At 40.9% G+C, this 20,905-nt stretch overlaps 1 protein-coding gene across 1 annotated transcript; it reads left to right on the plus strand.

The window, feature by feature from the left end:
- The first annotated feature begins 386 nt into the window (after positions 1-386).
- On the plus strand, positions 387-20,084 carry ttc7b (tetratricopeptide repeat domain 7B). The gene is made up of 21 exons (XM_061083204.1): positions 387-545; positions 2,282-2,436; positions 3,277-3,352; positions 3,998-4,090; positions 4,645-4,808; positions 5,246-5,367; positions 6,267-6,345; positions 6,536-6,711; positions 7,483-7,546; positions 7,683-7,820; positions 8,514-8,702; positions 8,919-9,036; positions 9,216-9,273; positions 9,772-9,844; positions 10,017-10,177; positions 10,296-10,412; positions 10,799-10,896; positions 15,401-15,541; positions 16,616-16,818; positions 18,059-18,132; positions 18,553-20,084. The coding sequence occupies exons 1-21, from the start codon at positions 425-427 to the stop codon at positions 18,698-18,700; spliced, it is 2,568 nt and encodes an 855-aa protein (XP_060939187.1). The 5' UTR covers positions 387-424; the 3' UTR covers positions 18,701-20,084.
- Positions 20,085-20,905: the final 821 nt, after the last annotated feature.

Consider the following 20,905-nt stretch of genomic DNA (forward strand, 5'->3'; position numbering starts at 1 on the left):
ACTGGTGCAGAGTACAAAGATGCTCAAACCAAAACGGATCATGAATCATATGTGGTGTCCATTATTTTAAATGTGTCCATTATTTTAAATCCAATTGTAAGTAATGAAAATGTGAAACAGTCCAAAATAGTCTGGACTGTATCTGGATTATCTGTTTAACCACTTGACTTCTGCTCACTGCTTTGCCTTAGAATCATTGTCCAGAATGCTTTTGCATGTTTTCTCTCTCTCTCTCTCTCTCTCTCTCTGGGATAAAACAGTTCAATCAGACTTTTATGACAACAGCTGCTACTGTCATTTTGTTTTTAACCACTGGCAACCTCTGCTTTATTTCGAAAGTACTAGCCGGAAGATACGGTTAGCTTTACTGCAGTGGGGCAGGATCCTCTCCGGTGTTTTGGTCCAGTCCACCGAGATCACGACAATGACAGCGAGGAAGTCTGGCTCCCGCCTGGAGACGGAGATCGAGCGGTGCCGCTCCGAGGGACAATGGGACAAGATCCCGGAGCTGGTGCGGCAGCTCTCGGCCAAGCTCATATCAAACGGTGAGAAACTGCTGGTTCGGGGACTGGGCCTTGTCCCTGCGCTCATGTCCTCTACTTCCGGACAGGTGATGGGAGTTTCTCCAGCACTGCTCAGAGCCAGTTAGCTAGCAAATGTCACTATTGGTTAATTTACACTGGAGGTTTTAGCTCTGTCCACACTGACATAATGCTAGTTTGATTTTTAAAAAGGGATGGATTCAGCTGTCTGAGCTGCAGTGGTCTGACAGACAGCTCAGGTCAGTGGTCCAGCTCTCCCACCAGGAGGAAGTCCACTGGCACCAGCTGAGTGTACAGGCTCATAGATGTTGAATGCACACATTGGTAGTCGCTTTGGAATAAAGTCAAATGACATCTGATGTACTGTAATGGATCACAGCTAGCTCTGCTATGTGGCTAAGCTGCGTGATGGCTACATGCTAGCTGTCAAACTGCAGGGTAATGATGCTAAACTGCACCACTGACAGTACAGTAAACTATTATTAATACTCCGCACTGTGCTTTATTCACATCTATATTTTCCATATCACATCCTACTTGGACTGATCTGGCGTTTGTACTTCTAATATATGCTCATCACTTTTACATTTAAATTTAAACTTCTTGATCAATAGACTTTCAAATATCTGCCACACAGGAGATACTTTACTCCTTTTATATACTGTAAACTGTCTTATATACAGCCTGCTCTTGGTAGTTAATGAATTTCACTGACTTAAACACTTTACGGGTGATTCATATTTCCTATTAGGTCCCTGACAAGATCCATGTATATCAGTGTAATATAGTCATTACTAATCGGTATCAAGAGCGAAACCCCAATTGCTGTAAAAGTCATATATTGACACCTCAAAGCTCTTTACAGTAGGGTTTTGCCATCCACACACACACACACACACACACACACACACACACACACACACACACACACACACACACACACACACACACACACACACACACACACACACACAGTGCAATCAATCATACACAGCCGTCACAGGCACACGTGGCTACAGTATCTGGCCCAAGGCTCGCAGCCCCTGTTTAGAGGCTGAAGAAAACTTAATGTAGTTTTAAACAGAAAAATATTCCAAAAGCTTTTGTTTGTGAAAGTTTCAAGTCTCCTGATTTAAGATACACGATTGTTGCGCTGAATAAATGAGATCATAACATACACTAAAACTGATTAGTTTCATGTTTAGTAATAGCAAACACAACCACCTGCTACTTTTTTGTTTTAGTAGATGTGAAAATCACAGTAGATTCCTGACTGTTGTGGAAAATGCTGCCATTGTGGAATGTCAGCATGACTGTACTTTGGCATATGAGCGCTATTAGCTCTGCTTACTGACTGGGATCAGTTTTCAGTGTTGAATAAGACGATTAGTGGTCAGTTCACCATTTGATCTGCTAAACACACAATCACACATGATTTTGGAGCTCGTGACTATTCATAATTCTGGCCTGTATGTGTGCCAGTAAAACAGTGTTTGTTGATGTTTTTCCTACAGTCTCAATCAAGCATATCAATTAATTTTAGATGGATCCTAGTTTGGCATTAGACTGACCTTAAAAACTTATTCAGTAATCCTTGATTAGCCATATATGGTCCTTAAATGACTGACAGGATGTTTTCTCTAGACTGAACCCTACTTTATTTATGTCACGTCTGTAACAATGGTGCAGGATTTAATGTTTTTTACACTTGTTGGGTATTTCTTGATGTTTATTTGTAGATGACCTTGGGGAGCTGTTGCTGGGAGAATGCAAGCTTCAGACGTACTTGAAGGAGAATCCCATCAAACAGGGATCCAGTCCCCGGGGCCCACGACCAAAACTGGTGGAGGTCAGGAAACACCTCACTGCTGCTCTGGACAGAGGGAACCTCAAGGTAACCAATGATCGACTGATTGATGACTGACAGCTGAATGAATTAGTTTGTTTTTTGTAGTCACATAGGAAATACGTTTTCTTAGTTCTTGTTCCTCATTTATTTATTTTCAGATTTTGTATGGTATCTCCAATTCTATGTTTGAAATATTGTGCAGTTAGATCGGATGTTTTTGGTGGGATTCATGCTAAGATGACATTATATATATCTGTCTCTATTGCATCATGTGTTTCAACTTCAGTTAAAGATGGAAACCCAGTTCATTATGTTTTCTCTGGAAAATCCTTAGCTTTGAGTGGAACATTAACCAGATCTGATCACTCCGCCAACATACAGAAAGTCTGCTCAGAAGATGAACACAACTTAATTTTACCCATTCAGTCTCCATACATTAAAAAAACTTTGTTTTGAGGTTCCTGCCACAATATCAACACTGACGAGGTTCCTGCCACAATATCAACACTGACGAGGTTACTGCCACAATATCAACACTGGGTAAAATGTAATTCCCTGAGAGAGCTGCATTGATTATCTCAGCCCGTCCTGACTCGCACTCACACATTGATGCACGCATCAGTCACATCTGTTAAACACCCATACATAGTTTGGTCTATGGCATATAAAGTGGGGAAGTAGTGCTTCAATCACAAATAATCACAGGAGCAAATTTAGGACACATTTTAATACCAGGTTTGAACATATGAACTTAGAATTGTTAACTTCCTGTTCTGTGTGTTGGTGGGTGGAGGGGTTTCAACATGGATGTATGGAGCATGCTCTTTAGTGAAGATGTGCTTTCCTCTAATTTGATAAAAACACTTCCCATTCTTTGTTCTACAGGCCGACTACCTCCAGGAGGCTAGCGTGCTGATGGCTAAACTCTGCTATGTTGAAGGAGAATACAGAGACGCTTTAGGTAATACACACTATTACAATCAATCAATCAATTATTTGTATAGCCCATATTCACAAATGACAGTTTGCCTCATAGGGCTTAACAAGGTGTGACAGCCTCAAAGAGAGCCACATGTATCAATGTGTAATATTCATACATTATACATTATACATTTATACAAAAATGACCACTAACCATTAAAACATACATGTATAGATAAGATAAGATAAAACTTTATTGATCCACACACCAGGGAGAGTCAGTAGTTCCAGCAGCAGGCAAGTCAGAATGAGGTAGACGAGATAAATTAAATGTATAAGGCCATAGAATAAAGATGAACAATTAAGTATAAAATGCAGACATGTACATAACATACACCTTTCCCTGTAGAAGTAGTTTGAATAGAAAAGTTATAAAGTGAAGTGCAATTGCACAGGATGATTGCAAGAGCAAGTAGAAAAAACGTTTGTACATTAGTATAAGGATATATTGTGATGTGCAGATAACACAAATGAGCAAAAGACTATTACACACTTTTTATTTTTGTTTCGATTCCTTTTCTTTAATTTATTGAAAAACTGTAATTAATTGTATATATGAAATATTGCTATATCAAATCAATAAATTTATTTTCTAATACATTATACAATACATTTGTTTTGACAGGTCACTACAGCAGAGTATATATGGACGACATGCAGCTGGGGGGAGCCCCTGTGTATAGACTTTCCATGATAGCAGAGGCTTATGCTACTAAAGGTCTGTACGCACGCACACACACACACACACACACACACACACACACACACACACACACACACACACACACAGCTACAGCCAGTTATCTATGTCAAATGTCCTCAACGTCACCCCAGTCTAATCTACATTAATGTCTGCAATACCACTTCTCTCCACGTGATGTCATAGTCTCACTGCTGATCAACAGCTGTAGTTTAACATATGGAGTTATTATATCAATAATAATATTTATCTTGTTGATATTTCCCTGTTTTATTGCCATTTAATTCTTTAATTTGCTTGTGAAACACAATATAACGTAGATTCAAGATTGGTATTTAATCAATGTGTGACTATAAACGTATATTATATTTCATGGCTCAAGGCAGACGGTTTTGAAAACATCAGTAGGGAGAGATGATCATCCCAGTGTCAAAAACGACACCAAAAAAGTCCATTAAAAATTGCTTTGACACGCAACAAAAAAATACCACACTGATAATTGACTCATGGCCTTTGTCACATTTTGTTTCTTTTCCTGTCCAATTGATCACTCACTCATCTTCACCCCTTAGGACTGTGTCTAGAGAAGGTCCCAGTTTCTTCTCCGTCTCTGTCCAACAAGAACACTGGCTCTCCATCGTCTAATAGGAGCACAACAGACAGAGACCAAGAAATCATCACATGCTATGAAAAGTCTGGAGACATCGCTCTTCTGTACCTGCAGGAGGCTGAAAAGGTGTCTGTGTGTGTGTGTGTGTGTGTCTGTGCTTCCCTGAGGGTGTGTGATGAATATTGCACCACCAACAGCATGGAAGTTTGACTAATGCATTACCACCCATGACAACCAACTGGCAAACAAATCTCTTTCTTTATTTGGAGACTGTCTCTTGGGACACAGACTAAGCTGGCAAGCAAAAGTACAATATAATAAAAAATGGGGGGATACAAATTAAAGATTCCAAACTTCAACATTATATTTAAAGTCATGTGAGATATATCCCATAAACTCATCTAACAGAAGGTGTGATAGTAGGGATGTGATATAAGGTATAATTAGAAAAATGCAATGAATATCTGGTTAAATTCAATATTGTGTACGGGAGGAATAATTAAACATAAACTACAAAATATTTAAATCCATCTCTCCTTACCCCTGTGTGTGTTTTTCTGCAGGCCTTGTCAGCAGGGATTCAGAATCGCAGCCCGAAACCCGGGCCGACGGCCCAGGACCAGGAGCTGGGCTACTTCCTGGAGACTGGCCTGCAGAGGGCCCACGTCATCCACTTCAAGAATGGGTGAGCAAGGGAAACAGATGGTGGTAGATAAATATAAGAGGCAGATAAATGTGAGAAAGCATAACAAAGATTTTTTACCTTTATTTACCCTGCTCTTAAATGTTGACCTGTTTTCTTATTTAGAAAGGACGTCAGTTGTCCAAACAGGCACTAAGAAAAACCCTTGTGGGCACTTTCCACCCACTTTGCAAAGATGGTGTTATAATGCTTCTGACATGTGGTTAAAAGCGTGAAGACAGTTAAATAACAATCTCAGTGCAGCTGAAAGTAGTTCCCACACTTTTGTTGTTTTAAGTACAGCATGACTGTTGCAACTGCTAAAGAAAAGATTGGGCTGGGGGAATTCTGCATATGTCTTGAATATTTTGCAATGGATTCACTCCCATCTCCGTGGAAGAAAGAAGGAACCAAAAAGAAAATTAAATTAAATCTAAATTCAATTCTGGGATAAGATATAGAATCTTCCTTATTGAAGCCTCTCAAGTGATGGCTTTAAATTTAGAAAAAGTAAATGATTTTCTTTACTGATATCGTCTTACTCCATTTCTGAGTTTTATCTATAAAATGTGTTCTTGTTTGAAGCCATCAGCGTGAAATGTTTACAATATATGAACAAACTTCAAGAACCAAAGTCCTGAGACGTGGAAGGCAATATTCAGGATGTACTTTGTTTAGCTTTACAACATCAACTTTGGACATCATAGTGAAAACTATTAACTAGAAACATCTGCTATTGATGATACTAAATATTCCCAGTCAGTGACTCACACAAACACTTGAAAAGAGTCAAAAAAGATTTTGGACATAGTGTGTTGTGCAATTTGAAATATCTTGTACTATCATAACTGCAGATTCTGACAAGTGTTTTTTTTTCCTGTTTCCTGTCTATATTGCCATAGCAACCTCACAAAAGGTGTTGGCCGGTTTCGAGAGATTCTTCGGGCTGTTGAGACCAGAACCACACAGAACCTGCGCATGGTGAGTGATGTGTGGGGAGGTTACTTATTTATTTCACTTAGAATTTATTCGATTTTTGTATTACATGATAACAGAAGACTGCAGATCCCAGTGGTAAAACGAAGTAAAGTTAGCGCCAAGTTAACAGATTGCTGCTATGGAGGTGCCAAAGTATCTTTTGACTAATGTGTATGAATATGTGTGCATGCAGACCATAGCCAGACAGCTTGCAGAGATCTTGCTCAGAGGAATGTGTGAACAGAGTTACTGGTCCCCTCTGGAAGACCCGCCCACGGTGTCACCATTGGACGATCCAACGCGGCAAGGACACACTCACAGCAAGAACTACAACCTAAGCCGACGCCCACGAGTGTACTCGGGAGAGAAGTAAGTGATAATGTTTTTCTTGATGCTAAACTTGGAGAATGGAGAAGAATCGCCAACATGGTTCTAAAATTAAATCTGTTGCCAGTGGAATATTCACCGGTAACTCTGTGCATCTTCTCCATCACTTTTCACTTCATTCTCCCACTTTCTCTTAATGTCTGTAGTGGCCGTTTTACTTTGTTCCACGTGCCAATAGGCCACTTAATGTTAGCCTGCTGAGTGATTACTAAGTTTGACATGTGTCCGACTGAAATACTTCTGGCCTTGTTGTGAAAACCCAATGTAAACACACTTCAACCAGAGGCAAGGAAAAAACTAGGATGGTTTATTTAAGGGGTTCAAGCAAAACACTTATCCAAACACCTTGGCTCGGTCCATCACCGGCCTGGTGATACATAAAGTCCAAATATCTGTTACTTTTCCACTGTTTGATTCACACTGCCATTTGCAGGTTGCACGTTTCATGCGTGTCACAGTCAAAAACTCTCCTCCACAGACTTCGCACAAAAAATATCTAGCTACGCATGTGCACTAACACTATGCAAATGTCGTAAACGATACGCCTTAAAATTAGTACCTAAAGCAGAATATAACTAAATATTAACAAATACAAGATAAAAATTATACTATAACTCTTGTATAAACTTGAATAACACAAGTGACATGTCAAACCAACATTAATATTTAGGAACACAAAACTGCAGGTTGCTTAGCAGCTCTTGCCATTTCTGACTCCATCATTCTAACACGTGGTGCTTTTCTCTCTCTCAGTTTGTTTTGCCCTCAGGAGAATACAGAAGAAGCATTGCTGCTGCTGCTCATCAGTGAGTCCATGGTGAGACACAAACACCCAGTGGAAAATCACACTAGCCTTAAAACATCGGATCCTCTACTGGTTTAGAGAACATTCACAAAGTGCTGTTTTAACAACTATAAACTAATATCTATCCTTTTGTGAATTTGTGTTTCAGGCTAACCGTGATGCCGTCTTGAGCAGAATTCCTGAACACAACAATGATCGTATCATCAGCCTACAGTCGGCGTCTGTGGTGTACGACCTGCTGACTATAGCTCTGGGGAGGAGGGGGCAGTATGAGATGCTGTCAGAGGTGAGTAATATTACCATCCCAGTGTTAATTAAAAGTGTTCTAGGCCCAGACACCTATTGTACACCTAAATTGATTTTCACATCAATGTCTTACTAAAATCGAATAGGCTTTAAAGTGCTGGTGATGACTAGGCCAGTCCCCGTTCTAAACCTGTCTGTTCTCTTGGCTTGTGTTAATGTTGCAGAGCTGCTTCACAATGATTCCTTGTCATTAGTGAGTCCTCCTGTAACAGTTTTACAATATAATGTCACTTTTAATTGCTTGTGTGCTGGATGTTGTGTGCAGAGCTTTTTACTAACAGTCTGTGGTGTAGAGTGAAGTTAGACTTTTTTGTGTTCATCCTACCCAGTTTATATGCAGTGAAGATTTCATCGACAATGTTTTTTTATTTTACATTGCATGTTAGTTATTTCAGATTTCTGTAAAGCAATCAACATAATCTTTAGACCAGAGTTCACAACTTTTCAAAATAAAAGCTCTTTAAGTCAGCTCAACATATGCTTTGCAGCAACAAAACGAACATTGTGGTAACTATGAATACAAATTGCCAAACCAGAAGTGATCCTATGAAGTGTCCAAAATGTTCAATTTAAAAAAAAAAAACTCAGAAGAAGATTGTGGAGTTAGGAGGTAACTAAAATTGATGTACCCTAATGATTCTAATGAAATGTGTCCTTTGTCCCATCTGTCCAGTGTTTGGAGAGGGCCATGAAGTTTGCCTTTGAAGAATTCCATTTGTGGTACCAGCTCGCCTTGTCACTAATGGCAGCTGGCAAATCTGCTCGTGCTGTTAAGGTCCTTAAGGAGTGCATTCGTCTGAAGCCTGACGACCCCACCATCCCTCTGCTGGCTGTCAAACTGTGTATCGGAGCCCTGCACTGGGTAATTGCCATTCTACAGACATGAACTCAAACAGTGCTGATTTATAAAGCATCTCAGTTATTTTAGAGACTTGTGGTAAAGTCTTCTCACGCTATATTTCTGTGTTTGTAACTTTTCTATGTTCAATCCTCTACGTTTTCTAAAATCATTTTTATTTTATCGCCAACTCCCCTTCCCTTTTTCTCTCTTTATTATATTTCTACTCAAACAATTCAGCTGGATGACGGTGAGTGCTTTGCTAAGATGGTGATAGACATGGGGGACAAAGCGGCTGAGTTCAGAGCCAAAGGCTTCTTGGCCATTGGGCTGGTTTACAGCCTTAAAGCCACTGATGGTAAGTCTGACTTTTATTTGGGTTTACGTGTTATTGTACATTGATTGGAAAGGATTAGAATCTTACTTAAGTGAAGCACTTTGTTGTTTTTTTTTTCAAAAGAAATGCAATAGAAATGCGTTTCCTGTTTTGTGGATGTTTTGATTGTTTTGTCTGTCTCTGTGTCTGCGTCTCTTTAGCCTCCTTACGAAGCATGCAGGAGGACTACCAGAGGAAAGCTTTGGGTGCCTTCCAGAGGTTGGGACTGAGCCATGTTGCTCTCTTTCTGTTTTCTGTTTTACTCCCCCATTTTCCACACAATTATTTTTGACAGGAGCTTTTGCTTTTTTTCCATTGTAACAACATGAAGACTGGTATAAAGACACAACCCTATCAGAACTACCCTTTATCTTTTGACACACTAAATATGCTTGTATCTGCGCACTAAGAAGATTGATTGGCTCTCACTTCTGTCCTTAGACTACGTCCTTCCATAAAAATGTTCTGATAGTGTTGTTAATTGTGTCTAAACGTTTAAATGTCAGTGTTGTAGTTGTTAACTGTTTCTAAATATTTCAATGTGCTGTGGTTTGATTTCTTCCATATTATATCACTTTGCAGTTTTTGCTAGCCTTTTACCATTTTGCTGCTGCAAGACCCAATTTCCCCCAGGGATCTTTAAAGTTTCGTATAAACTTATTTAATTTCTTATTCAGCATGTCTGAACACAAACTCTCTCTCTCCCTCTCTGTGTAGAGCTCAGAGTCTGTCTCCAACTGACCACCTCGCAGCCTTCTACTTGGCACTGCAGCTTGCTGTGTCCAGACAGGTAAGACACTGTGTCATAGTAAAAACTGGATACATTTGTTATGAATGTTGACATTTTTGAGGTGAATAAGCTCAAGGTTGGGAGCATCATGGAATTTAAGACTGGACTCTTTACATGATGCTTTTTATCTCAACTGTAGTAAAACCCTTAGTCTGTATATGTGTGTGTGTAGATCCCAGAGGCACTGGGGTATGTTCGACAGGCGCTGCAGCTTCAAGGGGATGATGTCCACTCCCTTCATCTGCTGGCCCTGCTGCTCTCTGCTCAAAAACACTACCATGACGGTCTCAATATTATAGAGATGGCCCTGTCCGAGTATCCGGAGAACTTCAAGTAAGATCTACACACAAGTGCTATACTTCATTGAGATCACACACACGTGTATTTACTTCCGTTTCATTAGAGCTAGCTTCAGATTACTGTGTATTTAAGCGTGTGCTTTATCCTTCAGTCTACTGTATACCAAGGTGAAACTTGAGTCGATGTGCAGAGGACCAGAGGAAGCTCTGCTCACCTGTAAACACATGCTGCAAATCTGGAAGAGCTTTTACAACCTTACCAACCCCAGGTACGCACACACTCTCAAAATGCAAAAATGTGGTTTGATGTCATTCCTCTTTCAGATTTTGTGTGGGTTTTTTTTCAAGTTCTTTTTTTTTCAGGAGGAATACTGTTTATGTTTCAGAGTTAGTTGTATTGAAATAAGTTGTAATACATTCATAAAGATGTACTATAAAGGGTTATTTTGAATAGGAAGTGTTCGTGCAACTAGCTACTGTTTCTCACAGAAAGTAACTAAGAGGACAAGAAGAGGCTAATAAACCAAAGTATTTATTGGTACTGGAGACCTTAGCAACGCAAATTAGCAAAAAAAAAAATGAGAAAAGGCTCATTTGTCACATTTGTCTGTGTGTATTTGTGCCGCTGTTGACATAAATGCATGTTTTATGGCAGTGATTCAGGGCGCGGCAGCAGTTTGTTGGATAGAGCCATGGCAGACAGACGACAGCTCAACGCCATGACTCTGCCTGACTTCAGTGACCCTGAGACTGGTAGGCACACACACACACACACATACACACACACAACCACACACACACACCTCAACATATCCCCAGTGAAACCGTGCCTTTTGTTTTCTTCCTAATTCTTTTTATTCGTCATCATTCTTATTATTTAACTTAATTATACTATTTGTCAAAAAAGTTTTAGATAATTCTAGAATAAAATTTGTTTTTATTTTAGTTTTTTCTCTGTTCCTTGTTTGATTTCAATCATTGCTGTTTTATTTCCTTTGTTTTACTCTCAGCTTCTTCCTCTTCTCACTCTGGTTCTGAAGCAGTATCCCCCACTTCCCCATCCACCATTTCCACCTTCTCATCTCCGCTACTCCCCCCTTTCTTTCCTTCATCTCCTTGCTCCCCTTGCTCACCTTCCTCCCCTGTGTTCATCCTCCAGCCTCCTCCACCACCCAGAAACCCGTCCTTCCTCCCCCCTGTTCCACCTCATCCCCCCACTCCTCCACTTCCACCACCCAAAAACCCATCCTTCCTCCCCCCTGTTCCACATCATCCCCCCACTCCTCCACTTCCACCACCCAAAAACCCATCCTTCCTCCCGCCTGTTCCACCTCATCCCCCCCATCCTCCACTTCTTCCCACATCCACCAAGACCAGGAATCACTCGTTTTGCAACCACGCAACTCTTCGCCATCTTTCCTCCAACCGTAATCTGCCCCTGTGTCCAGTTGCCCTGTAGCATGGTGTGGAGAGTGACCTAAAAAATAATCAACTTTTGGGAGATTGGCTCGTTGGTCAGTTTTCACATTTAGTAATGAGTGCATTCCTAGTAATATCTATTGATGATACATTAATTTGCTGAAGAGGGAGAGGAGAAAAGAGAGGTTCCTTGTTTCATGTGTCCATGGACGATCTAGACCTATAGAGGCATAACTAAGAGCCGGTACAAGACAGACCTGATCCAGCTCTAACACTAGCTTTATCGAAAAGGACGGTCTTAAGCTTCCTCTTAAACATAGAGAGATGGTTTCACAGGAGAGGAGCTTAATAGCTGAAGGCTCTGGCTCCTTTTCTACTTAAACTGGAGACTTTAAAAGTGCAATAGATGTTGTGTGTAGCAAAGCAAAAATAATAAGATTTTAAAAAATACAACAATATTTAAACAAACTAGTGGATTTTGGACGTGTGTCCCCGGAAATCATTTAGGTTGTGGTGTTACAGAGAGGAGCTGGGTGGTTGTGTAATAGTCGGTCTGAAAGACACACAGGCAAAATTGCCGGTGATTGATTGCACGAGCAGAAAGAGTTTTGGTCAGATATGGTGATGTGATGACCTGACAGTGTGGGTAAGTGGAACTTGTTTATGGTGTTTTATTCACCTTGTTTGACATCAAGAAAAATATAGAAGTATAGAGCATCAAACCTCTTTTTGTAAAAAGAAACTTGAGTCACAGTTTCCATTTCTTATTTTCTAACTCAAAGACAACATTCATAGTGTTGCCACAGTTTAAACATAGAGCTCTGACATGACCAATTCTGCTGGGATATGTCGATCGTTTTGAGATCACTCATCACTAAACTATAGAGATGACCAACAAGCCGATGACCCAAAAGCTCAACACATTCTTAAAATAATCACTTTAGAGCTCTCTGAGATCTTAGACAAGGTGACTCTTGAAGTTGTGGTCTTTATAGTCGCACGTACTGTAGTTGTCTCACCTGCTATGAACCTGTGCATGTTTCTTTGGGTGTGGATCTGAGTGCAGCTGAAGGTTGATGGAGCTGCCGCTGTTGCTTGATGTTTTTGTGACTTAACTCAGGGGAACGCTGTCACTTGACACACACAGCTTCAAACATAACATGGCCATGGTTGATTCATACAGGATTTATTTTTATTTTTAATTTTTCTCCTGTGAGGATTTTTCAGTTAACATTCATTTGTCTCGTTTCCCACTTCATTTCCCACTTTGTTTCATTCTGACAAAAAACAGAAGTAGAAAGAGCCTGTGTCTCCTGATGTGGTTTCAAAGGCGACCGTGAAGAACAAAAATCTCCTCTCTCTTCTGCACCATCATCCTCTGTGGACTGAGCATCTTCTTTCTTCACATAATGATATTTCTTCTCTGACTCTTCATCTCATTCAATCATTAACAGTCATCTTTCTGTTTTTCCCCCCAATCCCTCCTTCTTTTCAAGACGGCCTTCACAACGCTAACATTCTTGGTTTTTCCTCCATGTTTTCTGTTTGTAAGTAGCCATCAAACGTCCATCTGACCTTCCCTTTCCCATCTGTCCATCCGCCCTGTTGACTTTCCATTTTCCCGTTTCGGTTCAGATGAATGTACGATATGTGTTCAAGGACAATATGTACATATATCCTCTGCTTTAACTTGATGTCTGCAAGCACATTACAGGAGATGTGAGGAGCTTTTAGTCGTGTTGATGGTACAGTATGTCAGCTGTATTTGGTGTTTTTCACCATTTTTTTTTTGTGTGAATATGCAGCTGATGAATATACCTAAACGCTAGGGTAACAGAAATGGCATCAGTGAAAGCAATTCATAAGAAAACATATAGTATCACTTCAACCACTTTCTCCAGCTGTTCGGGAGACTAATCACCGACTGAACAACACTTCATGCTTTCACTGTCAGGTTTGCATCTTACTGTCTATATGAGATACAGGTCTCTCTAAGCACGACAAGAACACTGTATCCATTGAAAACCCTCATATTATTATATTAGTTTTAATTAGCCTTTGGGTAAACTGGTTGAAAATTTCCTTTTGCAAAAAATATTTTGATATCTATCAATATTATGTTAATTTAGGGAACAATTAATATCTTATGTCAATGTATGTATGCAAGTCTTTAAATGGGATGTACTAAGTTGGCTGCTGCCATCTTCTACGTTGTTTCTTGTAGTCTATCCTTCAAACTCAGGATACTCAGCTGCAAATGAGTTTGTGTTGTGTGTGAGAGAGAGAGACATTGTATTGTCGTTTTCCCAAATCCTCTTATCAGCAAAACACTTGTCCTCTTTTGAGACAAACACACACGCACAGAGCTTTAATGTTCAAATCTCCTTCATCTTTTACACGTTGGTAGTTTGTCTCCCTGAACACACGGACGCTCCGTCCATATTGATGCAGTGAATGGAGAAACAGGACAGACAATGTGAAACCAGAATAAGAGAAGGGGACAGGAAATCTTTCCTTAATCAGATTAAAGCTTTTATTCCAGCCCTCTGTGACCACCAGTCACCTTTCATTTGCTCCATGTTTCAGGCTAGAAACGCATATCTATATATTACCTATTCCCTCTAATCCGTTCTTGATATCTGAAATCTGCAAACTAAACAAAAAAAATAAATCTAGCTTATAAATCAGTGTTTTAGTTCCATGAAAACATGGAAAGCTAACTAACGACTTTAAAGAGATAATCCACTGCTGATCTATCTTTTAAGTGTCCAGCAATTTCAAGTGGTCTCACATCTTGTTTCAAAATGAACCCTGAATGTGTCTCCTGTGACCACTTGTGATCAGATCTTACTTTCCCGCTCTGCAAATAATCACGTACGTCATTTGTCTCCGAGAAGACCAAACAATGTTGTTTTTAGCCAGTCTGAGTTTACAGATGTGACCGATGTCAGTATTTGGCTTGAATGAATGCAGTCATTATGTGGTGATCGGTGTTTATATCGTGGGCACTGAGGATATTAAAAATACATTTTATTCATAATGAAACTAGCAGGTCAGAGGACTAAGTGAGTGGAACTCAGGACATATTTAGGAGGCATTTGGGTGCGTTCAGACCTGAACTTACCTTACCTGCGCTGACCATTTGTGATCAGATCACTCTGGATGTTCAAAACACTGACAATAACTACACTGACACTTAAGTCTCTTAGAAGCAATGATCTGTGTTGTTAATGCACCAAAGTGAACTGTGCTGCAGGGATGGTTCCTATGAATACAGTGATATTCAGGTATATGCAATATGTAACTTTTTAAAATATATTAGTATTTGGGACACATAATAGGAGTTTTCCACCCATAAATCATGTTTTGCTTTCACAGATCTGCAGTGCACATCTGCAGTCCAATGCGGAGGCCATTTTGCATCCCTGTAACAATCTGATGCAACTTGAACGTAGAAGCAGAAAAATCACAGTCTCTTCCTTCAACTACTAATCAGCAGAGTGATGCAGTGTTTATGCATGGTGGTGCGGATATTAATTCACTCTAACCTGGTTGATCCAGGGCCATAACACTGTGTGGTGTAACGTGCGGAATGGTGTGGACTGAAGTGACTGAAGAAGATGTAGTGCCAGTGTGGAGTCTTGAGCTTTTGGCTGCAAAAAAAACGTCCAGATTTCATGAAACTTTTTTTTTAAAAATTGTGTGAAATCTGCCACTGTGATTAGTTGATTTAAAACCCTGCATCGTGGCACATGGCTATCCTAACACTGCCGTAGCAGTAAGTCAGTACTTGGGAGATGGCGTGTATGTTGGTTGGTAATGGATTCTCTCTCTCCAGGTTCGGTGCACGCTACTTCCATAGCAGCAAGTCGTGTAGAGCAGGCTCTGTCTGAGGTGGCCTCCTCCCTGCAGAGCAGCGCCCACAAACATGGACCACTCCACCCCTGGATGACCCTGGCTCAGATCTGGCTGCATGCAGGTATGCACATAAAACATAACCTTTAAATATGTGCTATAAAGTTACCTTAACATTCAATAGGTGACGTGGTTAATTAATGTGCCCTAATAGTTTCTGTGAGTTTTAACATTCCACTGTCTCTAATCCGTTGACCTTTACCGGTCTTAGGTGTGTTAAGTTACAAAGTCAGACCCATAGAAACTGACCTGTGAAGGCTAATGTAGCATTTGTCAGCTGTGAACCCAAAAATGTCTTAAAGCCCGTCTCTTTGTGGACAAGTCAGTCAACAGAAAAAGTTTGGAATATATTTCACTCCATTTAAGCAGCAGAGAAAGTATATAAATATCTTTATATTACACAGTGACAAAGAGCATTTAGCTGGGCTTGCTGTAAACCGGTAAACTTGAGGTTGTAGTGAATGTTCTGGCATCAGCCTGCAGGATTGTATCCAACAGTATGTTTCTATTTTCACTGGAGTTCAGCAGCAGATGCTTACAGACACACACGTTACAAGTGCACGTAACCAGCTAGAGGAAACGTGCACACACATGTAGACAGAGGTTTGTTTTGTTGCTCCTGGTTATCTCTCTAGCCGCTTCCTGGCAGAGGTGGTCATTTCCAGCCTGGCGACACAGCTAATGTAATCTTCCAATCGCAGCACAGAACAGGCACAGATCAAAGTCATTTCCTCTGCCTCTCTCACTCACTGCTGGTATCGCTGTGTGTTCACCACAGCAATACAAGGCTCATGCATTGAATTACCTTGATACTGAAAATCGTTTTCGTGCAGCTCAGTTTGACAGGTTTAGAAATGTTACTTATTTTGTGGCAGCGTCCTCCTTGTACTGTTTCACATCAGTATAAAGGAATTGCAGTCTAAATTTAATTTAATGGACACTTCCAGTTATATTTCAATTTTGTTTTTTATTCTTAATGATAGTGATATCAAGTTTTTAGCTAAAAAGACATTTGAAACCTTTTGAAACGCATTCAATAACACTAAAGGAGACTTGCTGCATTGATGTAGTTTCTTTATCTAAACTCAGAGTTAAACACTCGACTGTCTCCCTCACTGTCTTTGTTTCTTTCCGATAGCCGAGGTGTACATCAGCATGTCGAAACCTGCCGAGGCCTCAGCGTGCACGCAGGAAGCCGCCAACCTCTTCCCCACATCCCATAATGTGCTGTACACAAGGGGCCAGATAGCCGAGCTGAGGGGCAACATAGACGAGGCAAAACGCTGGTATGAGGAGGCCCTGTCCATCAACCCGACACACGTCAAGACCATGCAGAGACTGGTAATACACAACACACACACACACACACACACACACTGACACACTCAGACTCTGATGTTCTCTTTTCGGCTCTGTCCTGTGTTTGGTCTCTTGGGAACATAACAAATTCTGTCGCGTCTGTCTGCTGTGTCGAGCAGCCCGAGGGTTTGTGTGTTTTATGTAATTAGCCACAGTCTCGTGGGAGAGTCCTGCCAGACCTTCTGTGAAGAGAGAAAACACTCCCTCCTTCTTTTCTCCTCTTTCTGGCCACATCCATACGACCAGGTTTTAGTTGGAAAAAAGCATCTAAAATGTCCATACAAGGGTTTGTGGCTCTTTGTCAGTTTTAATCCCTGCCCATACTAACGCTGAAAATGCTCATCACGTGACCTCTGGGAATGTGTGTGCCAATGTAAACAGGAAGCATTTGGTCGTTAGTTGCTGAATGCCGCAGAAGGCTTGAATAATGGCTCGGCTTGTACCCATGTAATCAGTTGTATGCGGAACTTAAAGGGATAGGTCACCGAAAAATGAAAAAGCACTTATTATCTCCTCCCCCCCTGTGCTGATGGCGGAGGGGGGGGTGAAGTGTTTGAGTCCACAAAACACGTCTGGAGTCTCAGAGGTAAACAGTGTTTCAGCCAAGGTGACCTCTTCTTCAGATGTAATAAAACAACAGAAAAAAAACCTAGTAAGCGTAGTTGTTATACTGCTACTGTGCCTGGAAGCCCCGACATTCATTTTCGTGATTTAAGCCCACAAGTCGGCCACCGGATGCAGCCATGCATGTGCCCCTGGGGCGAGAGCTTGTGTGTGAGTGCCAACGTGAACGCATTCCAGAGGAGGAGAGTATTGGATTTGGCTGGAACGATGTTTACCCCTGAGACTCCTTAAGTGTTTTGTGGACTCAAACACCTCACCCACCCCTCAATCGGCATAGTGGTCAGTAGTTAGAGGGAATTTTAATTTTTCTGTGAACTATCCCTGTAACACACACACTTAGAGGATGTGACACATCATAGACCGTCCAAAACCATTTATCATGCAGTAGTAGGTTATAAGAGTCCCAGTCGGCATCAGTACTGAGCTCCACTGACCCTTAATGAAGTGATTGGATAAAACTATTTTTGTGCACACAACTAATGTAGCATTTAGAATGAAACCTAACAGCCTATTTTCCTTTTAATGTTCTCTCTCCCTCATTGTTTTGCTCTCCCTCTCTTTTTTTATTCACTGTCTCTGTGTCTCTACCTCTCCACAGGGTCTGATTCTCCAACAGCTGCAGCGCTACAGTCTGTCTGAGAAAGTCCTGAGGGACGCTGTGCAGGTCAACAGGTGTGTGTGTGTGTGTGTGTGTGTGTGTGTGTGTGTGTGTGTGTGTGTGTGTGTGTGTGTGTGTGTGTGTGTGTGTGTGTGTGTGTGTGTGTGTGTGTGTGTGTGTGTGTGTGTGTGTGTGTGTGTGTGTGTGTGTGTGTGTGTGTGTGTGTGTGTGTGTGTGTGTGTGTGTGTGTGTGTGTGTGTGTGCGCGCGCATGCCAGCATAATGTACTTTACTTGTATTGTATTGGAATATTTTGTGGCAATAACATTATTTCAATTACTCTTTTCTTCTCTTTGTCTTTCCTCTCCTCTCCTCTCCTCTCCTCTCCTCTCCTCTCCTCTCCTCTCCTCTCCTCTCCTCTCCTCTCCTCTCCTCTCCTCTCCTCTCCTCTCCTCTCCTCTCCTCTCCTCTCCTCTCCTCCCCTCCTGTCCTCAGTACGGCTCATGATGTGTGGAACAGTCTGGGTGAGGTGTTGCAGGCTCAGGGAAACGCTGCGGCTGCCACTGAGTGTTTCCTCACCGCCCTGGAGCTGGAGGCCAGCAGCCCCATTCTGCCCTTCACCATCATACCCAGAGCACTATGAGACACACGCAACTTACACACACACTTGCATAAGGTGTTACTGCCATACCCTCAGAGATACACACACACACACAAACACACTGACATACAACATAGAAATGCAAATAATACATATGGACATTCATACATGCTTCTCCCTACCCACCCTTCCCATAATGCCTTGCTGTGGCTGTGACTCTTGTGTGTGGGAGTAAGTCTGTGCCGATACATTGCTCGTTTATGTCAGTCTGCACTTTTTGTGTGCCTGTTTGTGTCTGTGCATGTACACCCATGTTTGTGTATGTGCGGCCACATGACGTCTGTGCATATTCTGTGCGTGTGTTTGTTTTATGTCCTGTTCACAGATGTAAATAAGTTCCAATTAGATTCGTTACTGTGACATTGTCAGCATTCGCAAACCTTAAAGTTTACATTTTGTTTACATGTTATTAAGTACCAAAACAAACACACACACTCACACACACAATTTCATGATCCTTTCACACACTGAGGGAAGATCTAGAAAATTTACAAAAATTGCTTATGGGCAGTTAAATAGTTTTATTAATGTAATCCTTTATAGGCCAAATCTACTTGTTGACTCAAAAACACACACACATTCACCTCTGGCTGGAGAGAATTGTTACTGTAGGACTGACTCACAACAGCAGAGACCCACATGATCACGGAAGAAGCCATCAATCAAATTGAAATGCCAAAAGAAGGGCTGCATTTACATGCACACACAATCAAGATTCGATTTTTAACAGCAAATGCTCAAGTAATCGCCAGTTTCAACTGAATCACATGTAATCGTATGTGTAAACTGTATTTACACTAGTATCATGGGAGGTTTCCCTATGGGAATCACTGACATTGAAGGAGTAGACGTGCACAAGTTTTCACTTCCTGACTGAGTGTAAGGTGATAACACAAAAATATGTGACTGCAGTAAAAAGGAAGCTAGAGCCTATGTTAGCATAAAGGCTTTCTCCACTTGGTAAACAATAAAATGCACTCCCCAGTTTCTCTACAGGTCACTAATTAACATGTTCTATGTTGTGTAATCCGTACAGAAACATGTTTAAATAACAACACACAGATTGTGCGACTGTTGCATCTCCTACCTTTGTCTTCCGCTGCATTTTCTCTGTCTACTTTTTCACTGAATAACAGTGGAAAACATCATTAATGAACTGTAAAGATGATGGTAGATACATGTTGCTCATCTAGGGTAATCGACGCTAAACCAATAAGCTCCTAGCGTTATAATTAGTCAACAGACATGTAAGTGTTCGTCTCAAGAGCAACGAGATCGATTTCTCAAAATGTCTATTGTTTTAAAATCATCTATTGCTGTAGAGTGATTCCATTTCCACATGAATAAAGGTTTTTAATGATCGCAATCTGTTTGGAAAAGCTGAGTGTCACACACATAAGAGCAGAAACCAGTTAGTTTCATATAAACTGCAGCTCCTGTCAAATATTTCTATTTTAACTCCAGGAAATCTACTCCACTCACAGCACAAATCATGAGTCCGATGTTGTGTTGTGTGTAAACGCAGCCTCTGTGACTGTTGTGTCTTTGCCCTGTCGCACAATCACGTTAAATACAACCAGAGGAATATAGCTCTTTTTAATTTTTTATTGTTTGATGATGAATACACAGAGTTCTCATTGTACATTCGATTGTTCCAAGTGTAATATTACTGTTATTATTTTAGAGAGTAAATTATAATTCTATTTTCTGGAGAGCAATGTTACTGGGGTGCTGTGGGAGGAGAGGAAGGATGAGCTGATTCAGTTTGTTTATATGAGCCCTGTCAGTGAGTCCTTAGTGCTGTAAATGAATGACTGATATAACAATGATATCAATGAATCAGACAATAAAATTGGTTAAAAACATCTGAGTATTATTTGTCTTTTTTCTGTTACTAGATATAGTGAATGTTGATGACCTCTGTGCTCTCTCCCTTTCATGAACTCTATTTAAACTCGTTAAAAAAATATTAACTGTCAGGCTTAAAATTATTTGTTTGTATCTATATCTATATGTGTGTGTGTGTGTGTGTGTGGTCTTCCCTTTGGCTGTGACCTGAGGGGGTCAACAGTGTGTGTTACTATCTCAGGTGAGTGTCTGTCAGTGGCTGGGTGTGTCCTCCTTTGTGTGTCTTTAATCAGAGGATTACAACACTGACAGGCTTTGTTCTCGAGTGTCAGGAAGCTA

Source organism: Limanda limanda, chromosome 12 (genome assembly GCF_963576545.1).
Source record: "Limanda limanda chromosome 12, fLimLim1.1, whole genome shotgun sequence".
Classification (NCBI taxonomy): Eukaryota; Metazoa; Chordata; class Actinopteri; order Pleuronectiformes; family Pleuronectidae; genus Limanda; species Limanda limanda.

Bases quoted from the DNA above. Each gene is read 5' to 3' on its own strand.
- ttc7b (XM_061083204.1), top strand. From the start codon at position 425: ATGACAGCGAGGAAGTCTGGCTCCCGCCTGGAGACGGAGATCGAGCGG. The intron at 546-2,281 runs GTGAGAAACTGC...GTTTATTTGTAG, and splicing joins GGCCAAGCTCATATCAAACG to ATGACCTTGGGGAGCTGTTG. The intron at 15,542-16,615 runs GTATGCACATAA...TCTTTCCGATAG, and splicing joins TCAGATCTGGCTGCATGCAG to CCGAGGTGTACATCAGCATG.